This window comes from Urtica dioica, chromosome 12, assembly GCF_054948205.1.
Source record: "Urtica dioica subsp. dioica isolate 48M chromosome 12, U.dioica_male_clone48M_v1_H2, whole genome shotgun sequence".
In the NCBI taxonomy this organism is placed as follows: domain Eukaryota; kingdom Viridiplantae; phylum Streptophyta; class Magnoliopsida; order Rosales; family Urticaceae; genus Urtica; species Urtica dioica.
The window spans coordinates 3,534,929-3,547,163 of NC_142767.1; the positions used below are offsets into that span (position 1 = coordinate 3,534,929).

The 12,235-nt window shown below is 46.4% G+C and overlaps 1 protein-coding gene across 1 annotated transcript; it reads left to right on the forward strand.

Annotated features, from left to right (window-relative positions):
• The first annotated feature begins 9,451 nt into the window (after positions 1–9,451).
• Positions 9,452–11,975, forward strand: UMAMIT9 (nodulin MtN21 /EamA-like transporter family protein). Its single transcript, XM_089603790.1, has 7 exons — positions 9,452–9,768; positions 9,855–9,917; positions 10,060–10,176; positions 10,271–10,520; positions 10,802–10,963; positions 11,051–11,202; positions 11,447–11,975. The coding sequence occupies exons 1-7, from the start codon at positions 9,575–9,577 to the stop codon at positions 11,724–11,726; spliced, it is 1,218 nt and encodes a 405-aa protein (XP_089459916.1). The 5' UTR covers positions 9,452–9,574; the 3' UTR covers positions 11,727–11,975.
• The last annotated feature ends 260 nt before the right edge of the window (positions 11,976–12,235 follow it).

The window sequence follows — 12,235 nt, forward strand, 5'->3', positions numbered from 1 at the left end:
GGAGTGGCACTGCAAGACGCAGCGTGCCATGAGCGTGGATGACTTCCGTAATCTGGTCGCCGTCTTTCCGGCGCCGGGGCAGCCGGGATTTCATATGGCCCGTGCTCGGGGCAACGTGAGGCTGGTCGAAGATTGTGACCCGCCTAGCCGCCGGGCGTGGGTGTGGGTCACCTCGGACGCCTTCGGCGAGGCGCCCCTTCGCTTCGGTCGTCTGGCCGACTTTCCAGCGGATGAGGGGGCAGCGGAGCTCCCCTTTGTGAGAGAAATATCGGGGATGTCGGAGGCCCGCAAGGCTGGCCAGCTGTTCCGTTCCCCCGAGCTGATGGCGCTCACCGGGTGGTTCCCGCCCTTTGCTCCGGGCACCGAGGAGGCACGTCGGGCGAGCAGGCCCCCGAGTCCCGTGGCTCAACCTGTCGCTCCTGCTTCTCGAGGCAACCTTACGGTTTTGTAAACATTTTTTTTTTTGTTTTAACAGGAACCTGACCTTCGTTGCTTTGTTTTGTGTAGCTGCAAAGAGGCGAGCTAGGAGGCTGGCTTCCGCGTCTCGGGACCCTGCGTCGATGGCGGAGATCCGCTCTAGGGTCGTTGACCGCAAGGCGAGGGGGGAGCGTGCCGAGACCGCTGCTGTAGCTGAACCAGAGCCCCGTGCTTCTTTGAAGAGGGCTTCAACATCGGCGCCTCCTAAAGAGCGTTCCGAGCCCAAGAGGGCGGACTCGACGGTGGAGCTGGAGGCGATAGAGGCTCAAGGGGATTGCTTCCGCCACCTCGAGGGATCCCCACTGTCTTGGTGGAAGGGCGTGGTATCGAAGAACGATATTGCCTTCTTCCAGGCGGGGGTTACCGACGCTCAGAGGGTCAGTATTTCTCTTTATTCTGTCGTAAGCGTAGGTTTTAGTTTTAACCCTTGCTTCTTTGTCGTCGCAGGCGTATGCGAGGGCCGTGCGAAGCAACAGGATTTTGCACGACTTCATCCGGCGCTTAGGGGCATCCCAGGAGGAGCTTGCTCGGACGAAGGCTAGGCTGGCTCAGGTCGAGCAAGGTTCGCACCCGGGGGCGAAGACCGAGGAGCTTCGAGACCAGCTTCGCGAGGCTAAAGTGGAACTCCAAATCACACGGGATCCGTGTGACGGGGCCGAAATGTTGGTGGCCAAGATGGCGGGAGAGCTCACCGAAGAACGGCGAGCTTGCGAGGTCGCGACCCGATCAGCGGAGATTTTTCGCACTGAGGTTACCGACTTTTGGAGGTAACTGGATGATTTTTCGCACCGCCAGCTTACTTCTAGCGAAGCGGCGCGTGTTCGGGCGGAGCGCGAGCGCGACTCTCTGGCGGAGGAAAATGCTCGCCTCTCGTCCCAGCTTGCTGAAGCGGAGCGAAGAGCGTCCGACTTGCAGGATGACTACGACATAGGGACCGAGGAGGCCCGTCGTGCCAGAGCGGTAGAGTGTCGGGATGCGACCGCGACCGAGAACGAGGCCCGGGGGGTCACCTTTGAATTCTTCGACACCCTGTTTCCCCTGCTAGATGAGGGTGCTGCTTGAGCCGTGTGGCTTCTTTTTTAGCGCGTATGTTTAGCGCTTTGCTTTCTTTTCCTTTTCTAGGATTTTATTTATTTTCCACGCACTTTTTATTCAGCACGTGTTTATCGGATTCAGAGCCGTGGCTCCTTTTATTTATGAGATATTTTTGTCGCTTTCGTGTTGAATGCTTATCTCAATTTTCGAGCAATTTTACTCGTATATGCCTTCTTTGGGGGCTAACGCGGCCCGAAGGCCTTGTACCCTTACCAATAGTTTTGGCGGGTTTTGCGTCCCTAGCTGGGATTTGTCCTCCGCTCACTCTATCGTTACGACTCGTCGTCGTTCAATGTTCAAGGCGAGGGGGCGTTTGTGCCCAGTTAGGTGGTTGTGGCCCAGTGACTTCGCTTCGTGCCTTCCGGAGATCGAAGACGTCGTACCGGGTCGTTTCCAGGGGCTCTGCGTCCTCGCCATTGGCGACTGGACGTGCATGTTGCGCCGGGTTGGGCCGGTGTCTTTTGAGTTCGCGCCCTGGAGCAAGCGAACGTAAATTACACCGGTGTTAGGCCGGCGTCTTCGGAGCTCGTGCCGTTGAGTGACCGAGCGTTTATGATGCGCCGGCTGAGCCTGACGTCTTTTGGGTTCGTGCCTTGAAGCAAGAGAACGCGCTTTGCGTCGGATTAGGCCGACGTCTTTTTAGTGTTCGCGCCCTGGAGCGTCGGAACGTAGGTGCGCCGGGTTAGGCCGGCGTCTTTTTAGCGTTCGCGCCCTGGAGCGTCGGAACGTAGGTGCGCCGGGTCAGGTCGGCGTCTTTTTAGCGTTCACACCTTGGAGCGTCGGAACGTGGGTGCGCCGGGTTAGGCCGGCGCCTTTTTAGCGTTCGCGCCTTGGAGCGTCGGAACGTAGGTGCGCCGGGTTAGGCCGGCGTCTTTTTGGGCCCGCTTGCCCTAGGGCAAGCGAATGCGGGTGCGTCAGGTTAGGCCGACGTCTTTTGGGCCCGCTTGCGATGGAGCAAGCGAACGCGGGTGCGTCGGATTAGGCCGACGTCTTTTGGGCCCGCTTGCCCTGGAGCAAGCGAACGCGGGTGCGTCGGGTTAAACCGACGTCTTTTGGGCCCGCTTGCCCTGGGGCATGCGAACGCGGGTGCGTCGGGTTAGGCCGACGTCTTTTGGGCCCGCTTGCCCTGGAGCAAGTGAACGCGGGTGCATCGGGTTAGGCCGACGTCTTTTGGGCCCGCTTGCCCTGGAGCAAGCGAACGCGGGTGCATCGGGTTAGGCCGACGTCTTTTGGGCCCGCTTGCCCTGGAGCAAGCGAATGCGGGTGCGTCGGGTTAGGCCGGCGTCTTTTGGGCCCGCTTGCCCTGGGGCAAGCGAACGCGGGTGCGTCGGGTTAGGCCGACGTCTTTTACTCAAACCCCGTTGCGCCGGGTTAGGCCGGCGTCTTAGGTGTTCGTGCCCTGAGGCTAGCGAACCTTTGTTTCGCTCAAATTTGGCCTTTTTAGGGTTTGAGGCAGCGACTTTACGCGACTTACATGCATCCCGGAAGACGTCTTTCACCTGCGCCTTTATGCGTCTTACGGCACGCCGGGAAGGCCGACCTTTTACTCGAACCCGTATGCACGAAGGGCCGTCGGGGTCCGAGCTTCCTAAGTCTGTATCCCCGTGGGGGACTTAGGCCTGGGTTGAGCTCGTGGGTTGAGCGACCGAAGTGCTCGTGGGTTGAGCAACCGAAGCGCTCGTGGGTTGAGCAACCAAAGTGCTCGTGGGTTAAGCAACCGGACTTATGCGTTGCGCCGGGTTAGGCCGGTGTCTTTGAGCTCGTGCTATTGAGCGACCGAGCAGGTGTGTTGCGCCGGGTTAGGTCGACGTCTTTTCTCGGACCCGTATGCCTGATGAGCCGTCGGGGCCCGAGCTTCTTAAGCCTTTGTATCCCGTGAATGGGGGGCTTAAGGTTTTCTTTTATGCCGTAATTTTTCGAGTGTACGTCTCAGGACCCATAGCCCCCCGAGTTTTTAGTTTACAAGTCGTGCCATGATGACTAAAAACTGTGATAAAGTGGGTAAAAAGACCTCAAACTTTATTTCTTATTAAGTTTTGCTAACAGGGAACATCCTTGAACAGTGGCGCGTAGGCCTTATTGAATAAGGGAAATCAGAGCAATAAATGGGGGGACTTGGTCACTGGTGGTACTGCCTCAAGTGCTCGGCGTTCCACGGGTACCGGATTGGAGTTCCGTCCGTGTGTTCGATGTAGTAGGTTTCGTCGTGTATGACTTGTCGAACTCTATATGGTCACTCCAAATTCGGGCCCAGGACCCCGGCGCCTTGCACTTGGGTGTTTTGGAACACGCGTCTGAGTACAAGGCTGCCGACGGCGAAGATCCGCCTTTTGTGCAGCGAGTCTGGTGAGGGCCTCGGATCTTTTCTCGTCGATTAGATCCAGTTCGAGGCGCATGGCCTCATCATTTTCTTTTTCGTCGAAAGTGTCGACCCGGTAGGTGGGGACTTCCGTTTCCACGGGGACCACTGCTTCAATCCCAAAGGCTAGGGAGAAGGGGGTCTCTCCGGTGGCGTTTCGAACGGTCGTTCGATAGGCCCATAGGATGAAAGGCAATTCCTCAGCCCAGGCGCCCTTTTTGGCTTCGAGCTTTTTCTTGAGGTTACTTTTAATCGTCTTGTTGACGGCTTCCACTTGGCCATTAGCCTGTGGATGTCGCGGGGACGAGAATGTCTTGCTTATCCCAAGCTGGGCGCAGATCTCTCTAACCCTCGCGTTGTCGAACTGCGCGCCATTATCGGTCACGATCGACGCGGGGATGCCGTGGCGGCATATTATGGACTTCCAGATGAAGTTTGTAGTGTTGGCCTCGGTGATCCTGGCCAGAGGTTTGGCTTCGACCCACTTAGTGAAGTAGTCAATAGCGACGATGGCGTATTCGTATTGCCTCGGGGCTTTGGGAAGCTTGCCGATAATGTCTACGCCCCATTTTGCGAAGGGGCGTGGAACAACGATGCTACTCAGGGGAGATGGCGGCTGTCGTGGAACCTTGGAGAAACGTTGACACTTGTCGCACTTTCTTGCCCAGTCGTAGGCGTCTTTTTTCATCGTTGGCCAGAAATAGCCTTGTCGAAGTGCTTTGAGCGCGAGGGACCTCCCAGCGGCGTGGTTCCAGCAGAGGCCTTCGTGGATTTCGCGGAAGACCTTAGTCGACTCGACGCTGTTGAGACATCGGAGCAGCGGGGTTGAATACCCGCGCTTGTATAAGGCTTCGCCTCTCAACACGTATTTGGATGTGAGGGCTTTCAGCCTTTTGGCTTCTCTGCGGTCTTCGGGAAGTACCCCTCTTCGCAAGAAGTCCGTAAGCGGGGTCATCCAAGTTGGATGAGCAGCGCTCTCAATCGTTCCAACCTCGTCACGTGAGACGGATGGTCGCGAGAGAGACTCGATTGGGATAGTTCCCAACCCGTCTTCAGTGATACCGGATCCGAGGCGAGCTAGGGCGTCAGCCTCGGAGTTCTCTTCTCCTGGGATCTGGATGATCTCGAACCAGGAGAAGGCATCTAGCTTGGCATTTGTCTTTGCCAAGTAGGCGATCATGTTAGGTTCTTTGGCAACGTAGTCGCCTTTAACCTGATTTACGATCAACTGCGAGTCACAGTGTATTCGTAAATTATGTACGTTGAGCTTTTGAGCGAGCTCCAGCCCTACGATGAGGGCTTCGTACTCGGCCTCATTATTGGAGGCTTGGAATCCGTAGTGGAGGGCGTAGCGTAACTTTTCCCAGTCGGGACTTGTTAGAATCGCGCCGGCGCCTGCTCCCTGGGCATTAGATGCTCCGTCTACGTGTAGTTCCCAGATGGGACCCGTAGGGTCGACCTTTCTCTTTCGAGCCGACAAGTCGTCGGTCGAGTCGTCTTCTGCTCTTCCCATGTCGGGAGTGTAGGAGAATTCTGCTACGAAATCAGCTAAGGCTTGAGCCTTTATTGCTGGTCTCGGGTGAAACTAAATCCCGTACTCGCTCAATTCTTGGGACCAGATCGCCATGCGAGTCGATGTTCCCTTTTGAAGAGCTTTACCGATTGGGTGTCCGGTTCGGACAACGATTGGGTGAGCCTGGAAGTAGGGGCGTAGCTTTTTGGCGGCTACGAGGAGAGCAAGAGAGAGCTTCTCTATCTCTGTATAACGCGTTTCGGCGTCAAGTAGGGCTTTGCTTACGTAGAAGATGGGCCATTGAGCCCTATCTTCTTCACGGATCAGCACAGCGCTCACAGCTCGTTCGGAGACGGCGAGGTAGACGTAGAGCGTCTCGCCTTCTTTCGGCTTGGAGAGGAACGGAGTTGTCCCGAAGTAGGCCTTCATTTCTTGGAAGGCCTTCTCGCATTCGTCCGTCTATTCAAAGCCGTCCGCCTTCTTAATTGCTTTGAAGAACGGTTGACACTTGTCGGTTGCTTTAGCCACAAAATGTGAGAGGGCGGCAACTCGACCGGTCAGACTTTGGACTTCCTTGACACGTCGTGGGGACTTCATGTCAAGGAGTGCCTTGATTTTCTCGGGGTTCGCTTCGATACCTCGACGGCTAACTATGTAGCCTAGGAACTTCTCGGATTCGACCCCGAACACACATTTGTTGGGGTTGAGCTTCATTTTGTACCGGCGGAGGATTAAGAACATCTCCCTCAGATTGTCTACGTGATTGGTAGCCAGTAGGCTTTTGACGAGCATGTCGTCCACGTATACTTCCATGGTCTTGCCGATTTGGTCGGCGAAGATCCAGTTTACCAATCGTTGGTAAGTAGCTCCTGCGTTTTTAAGGCCGAATGGCATGACCTTGTAGCAGTAGAGGCCGCGATCAGTGACAAAGGTTGTCTTAATCTGATCGGGCTCGTGCATTCGTATCTGGTTATAGCCCGAGTAGGCGTCCATGAAACTTAGGAGTTCATGTCCTGCTGTGGCGTCGACCAGTTGTTCGATGCGTGGGAGTGGAAAGCAATCTTTCGGGCAGGCCTTGTTAAGATCTTTGTAATCTATGCAAATGCGCCACTTCCCGTTAGGCTTTTTGACCATGACCACATTGGCCACCCACTTTGGGTACTTGGCTTCTCGGATGAAACCAGCGGAGATAAGCTTTTCGACATCCTCGTTTATCGCCAGGTATCGTTCGGGGTTGAACGCACGTCTAGCTTGTACCTTTTCAGCGATAGTTTTATCGTCATTGTTTCATAAAGTTTACCCAACTAGTCATTTGCTGATGTGACAAAATTTTAAGCGTGTAATTTAACCGATTTTGTCCTTTCCTTGGAACACCTATTTTATTTTATTGATTTTCAAAAATTAAAAAACGAAAAGCATGATAATTACAATCCATCAATTTAGGTAACCACCCTAATACAGGCATATTAGTAGTGTCCATTGAAACGAAAACAAAAATCTATGAAAAAAATCTTGAAGAAGACTATGAAGATGGCCACTTATTAACAATAATTAACTGTGCAAAAACTTAGGAAAAAAAACTTGAAGAGGAAGGCACATTAATAATTAACTCTTGTTAAAAAAAATTAATGAATATTTACATAATAAACTACACAAGACTCAGTAGTAAAACCAAATAAATAAGGAAAAATGGTTAATTAACATTATTTAACGAATCTGGAACACAAATAAAAAGTGAAATTTGTTGTAACTAGCCAAGTTTATCATTCTTATTGGGGGAATAACTCAAGTTTCATTTTATTAAGCAAATAGCCCATATTTTCGGCTCAGACCATAACGCCCTTGGTAAATTCGCGAATATGTTAATTTAATTAACCTACTGGATGAGTTAGGTTAATTAATTAACTTATTGGTTGAATATTAATTTATGTTCTGATTTTTTTGTGAGTAAAGTTAATTTACTAAATGATTGAATTCGAAATTAAGTTAATTGATTGAATGCTTTGAATATCAATTGACTTAAGTTATGATTTTTGTAAATGTTTTGTGAATTTCAAAACTTTTACGAATCAGTTAATTAATTAACCTAACTCACTCTAGTAAGTTAATTAAATTAATCGATTCGCGAATTTACAAAGTGCCTCTCCTCAATCCCCTCCATTGCCGCCGATTTCCTCTCCGCCGCCGATTCCTCTCCCCTCGCCGATTTTCGAGTCAATCTAAGTCGTCGATTCTCTGAGCATCGCCGCCGTCGGAGCTCGACGGAATCGACGACGTCTATGGCGGATCTTGACGGCGTCTATAGCGGATCTCGCCGGCGACGTTAGGGATCAGCAACGAGGATGGACGACGATTAACGACGACGCGGCGGCGTGAAATGGATCGGCGGCGTGAAGTGGATCGGTGGCGTAAAATGGACGAAAATGAGAACGACTTTAGGTTTAGGTTTTGGGAAAATTGAGGTTTGCTCTTATATATGAGTGTAATTTAGGTAGTGAAATATTAATTGGGCTATTCACTTAATTTATTCAAATTTGAGCTATTCTCCTAATATGTGTGGGTTGATTGGGCTAGTATACTCACAGTCCCAATAAAAAAAACTCTGTGGCATTGATGGACGAGCAAACACCGATCTCTTCAGCGCGCATACGAGCAACACCGATCCTTTCGCATTCATGGACACCCTAATTTCGCTACAGTGTCACAACTGCGATGTCCTAGAACCCTACCTTCCTTGTGATGGACGTCCTCCATCCGCTTTGTTTGCGTCGTCATTGCTAAAGTCAAGGAAGAGAGAGAGAGAGGGAGAGTTAATTTTTCTTAACCAGATCCCCATCACCCCCAAAAAATTCAAAATATTACTGCATAAAAATGAAGATCGATCTAGAATGAAATCTCTAATTTTTTGTTTTGCAAAATCAGGAAATAAAGGGGCATTATATACCAAAACTTTCGAAATACAAAAACACTGTTTTGGAGCCTAAAACTGCGAAATTTGGCTTAAATCATTAGATATTAGTTACATAATCAAAATATTATTTTTGTTGGCCCGTTTTTACTAAAAAAGACTACTGATTTGGGAAATTCAGACGTTGTATTATGATACTGCATCATAGAGAGAGAGAGAGAGAGAGAGAGAGAGAGAGAGAGAGAGATACATTGTGAAGGAAATAAAATAAAAATTTCTATCAAAACGTTGGTTAAAATGAAATTCAAACGCTTCAAATGATTTAGTTCGTAACAAATCTCAGGGGCTAAAGTCTCCACTCACCTCAAACTAGATTCATTGGTGTACGTGTTCAATAGAACTTGATATACAGTACATTTATTTATAGACGAATAGCACCCAACACATATCTTAATATTTCTTTTGCTTAACCATATCTTAATATAATTGAATATTTATTCATAACAAATTTCTATATTTTAACACACTTGGACGGTAGTTTTTTAAGTGTTGTTCAAGTATCTTGGAAGATAGTTAAAAAGCTGTCCTCCAAATTTAAAGACTTAGGCTTGGACAGTAAAAAAATTGTTAACTCTTGTTCACGTTTTTAATCGTCGCCCAAGCCAGTTTGTCTTTGTAGTAGTGAGGGTGTGTGGATAACTAAAATGAATTGATGTAGATACCCACTAGCTAAAACTAGAGCGAACATGGAATCTCTCATTTACACACGACAGAATTTATAAGACAGAATATAGAACGAAAAACATATCTTAAATGTATTATGAAGCAGCTATAGCCAGCTAGATATTATGTACATGTATATGTGTATAGTATACATAACATAATAGTATATTTATGGATATCAAGTAGAGAAAGGTTGAAAAAGACAGCATAGAGTGAAGGATGACGCTAATCTCTCAAGTCTCAACCGAGTAGCTGTTCTAGACAGAGTGAGCAGTGAACAAATAAAGTATTACGTATACAAGCATAGCCATATACGTATAGATTCCTCTAAAAACTTATATAAATATGTGATAGCACTCACTGCTTCTATAGGAAATTAAACACAACACAACATTTCCTCTTGTGATCTTCCTCTCTATCTCCCTTAGTTCTCTCCAACCCTTCTCTATAGCTTATCACCTATTGTCTTACTTATAATAACCATATATATATTATAATTATGGAGAAGCTAGGTAAGATGGTAGAGGGCTCAAAACCCTACGTTGCCATGATAGCTCTACAGTTCGGCTACGCGGGCATGAACATCATAACTAAGGTGTCTCTCAACCGTGGCATGAGTCACTACGTCCTCGTCGTGTATCGCCACGCCTTTGCAACAGGTGTCATCGCACCATTTGCAATCTTTTTTGAGAGGTACGCGTACTTAAGAAAAATGAGGCAGGAGATAATTTTTATATATTGAGCCTCAAATTCAATTCATACTTCTTTAATTTGTTCAGGAAAGCACAACCCAAGATTACTTTGATGGTGTTCATTCAAATATTTTCCCTCGCTCTTCTCGGGTATAGTCAATATTTGGTTATGTTACATAAGGATTCCATAGATAGACTTAATTAACATGTGAATTCATTTTGAGCTAGAGACTCATGGGAATGCTTAGATGTATATATCAATAATAATTATTATTAATTATTCTTTTACCAGGCCGGTGATTGATCAAAACTTTTACTACGCCGGACTTAAATTCACTTCCCCGACTTTCTCATGCGCTATGAGCAACATGCTTCCCGCCATGACTTTTGTTATGGCCGTCATATTCCGGTACAAACTAAAAATAAAACTATCAGTAATCATTTTTCCTGCTGTTTCATATATACTTATAATACTTGAATATTTAAAAAAAAATTAATAATAGAATGGAAAAAGTAGACATGAAGAAAGTGAGATGCCAAGCAAAAGTGGCGGGAACAGTGGTGACCGTAGCTGGAGCGATGTTGATGACGTTGTACAAAGGCCCAATCGTGAAGATGCTTTGGTCTGATTTAGTTAACCCTCACAACTCCGGTGCCAGCTCCGGTGGTTCTGATGGAGACAAGCACTGGTTTCTAGGCTCTATTTTTCTCATCATCGCCACCCTTGCATGGGCTTCTTTGTTCGTTTTGCAAGTACGTCACACAAATATATATAATAAAAAAAATTAAAGATGTGTGTTTCGCTAATAATAATGATTAAGTACTCTAGTTAAATAGCCATTGAATTGGAAAAAAAAATTGCAAAATTGCAATTATATATAAAATTTGTATTCCGTGGTTATGTATCATTGTCAAATTTTGACTATTATGCTACAACTTTTAAATTCGGAAGAATCAATTAGTTAAGAGCAACTATTTTATTTTCCTTTTAATTCTGTCTTAATAATAACATTATGGGCTGTCTTGTTTAACAGAACCAAGCCTTGAAGACATACAAGAACCACCAGCTTTCTCTCACAACACTGGTATGTCTCGTTGGGACACTCCAAGCGATTGCTGTGACTTTTGTGGCGGAACACAAAGCCTCCGTGTGGAGAATTGGCTGGGACATGAACTTACTCGCCGCTGCCTATGCTGTAATTTACAATATTACGCCTTTCTTTTCTTCGTTTATTTTTTTTATTGCGTACTAAATGATATTGATATTTGATTTATTTTTTCAGGGAATTGTTACGTCAAGCATTTCATACTATGTACAAGGATTAGTGATGAAGAAAAGAGGACCGGTTTTTGCTACTGCCTTTAGCCCCTTAATGATGATAATTGTAGCCATCATGGGCTCTTTTATCTTGGCTGAAAATATTTTCCTTGGAAGGTATTGTATATTTATTTATAATGGGGAATCTAAAGAATATATTATACATGTATATCTATCTACTAATTAATTGATGGTGACGCACAACACATGAATAACTTTTTCCGCTATTAAAAGTACTTCTAGAGATTCCTGAAAAAATACATCTAGAGAAGTTTGCCCTAATCTTGCTAATAATAATATAATACATACGTTTCACTAGTTTGATTAATTAGTGACTAATCAGATTTATTTTTATGTGCAGTGTGATTGGTGGTGTGTTGATAGTAATTGGGCTATACGCAGTTCTTTGGGGAAAGCACAAAGAAGGAAAAGAAATCAAAGAAGAGGAAATGCCTGAGGCAATTAAAGGTCCTCACTGTAACGGGACTAATGGAATTTCAGTGGTTGAAGATATTGAGGCAAATGGAACTGAGCTGAAAAAATCTGATATTCATCAACTGATGAATAACAACAAGCTTGTTGCTATAGCCATGCCTATCAAAGAGCCATGCATGAAAAGCATTCAAGAGCCAAAAGCTTGAGACATAAATTAGGAAAACTAGGGATATATAATACGTGTAATGTGTGAGGAGAGGCTTTTTTTGTCTTTCAATCCTCAAGTTTTATCTTTCCCTTTCAATAATTTCCACTTTTGCTTGTAATTTCTTTTTTTTTTTCAGTTTTCATGTATGTTGGGGGTGAGCTTTTGTGTCTCGTAATGTAATGTAAGTCGATGGTGGTATGGGCGACGATGAAATGAGCATATGAAATTATGGAAGTTCTTCTTTTTATTATGGATTGTTTTTACAGAATAGCCAATTCAAACCGAGTGTTTAGCAAAATAGTCAAAGTTTATAAGTTAGTGCATTCTAACCATTTATAATTGTAAAAATATTAATATACCCTTACTTAATTTCAAAACAATTAATCTAAGTGTTTAAAATTTTAATCCACCGCACTCTATGTATATACCAAATAGATTAAAAAAATTTAATCATTACTTCAAAATATTTAATCTCTTATCCAAACAGGCAATACAATGTATGAAGTC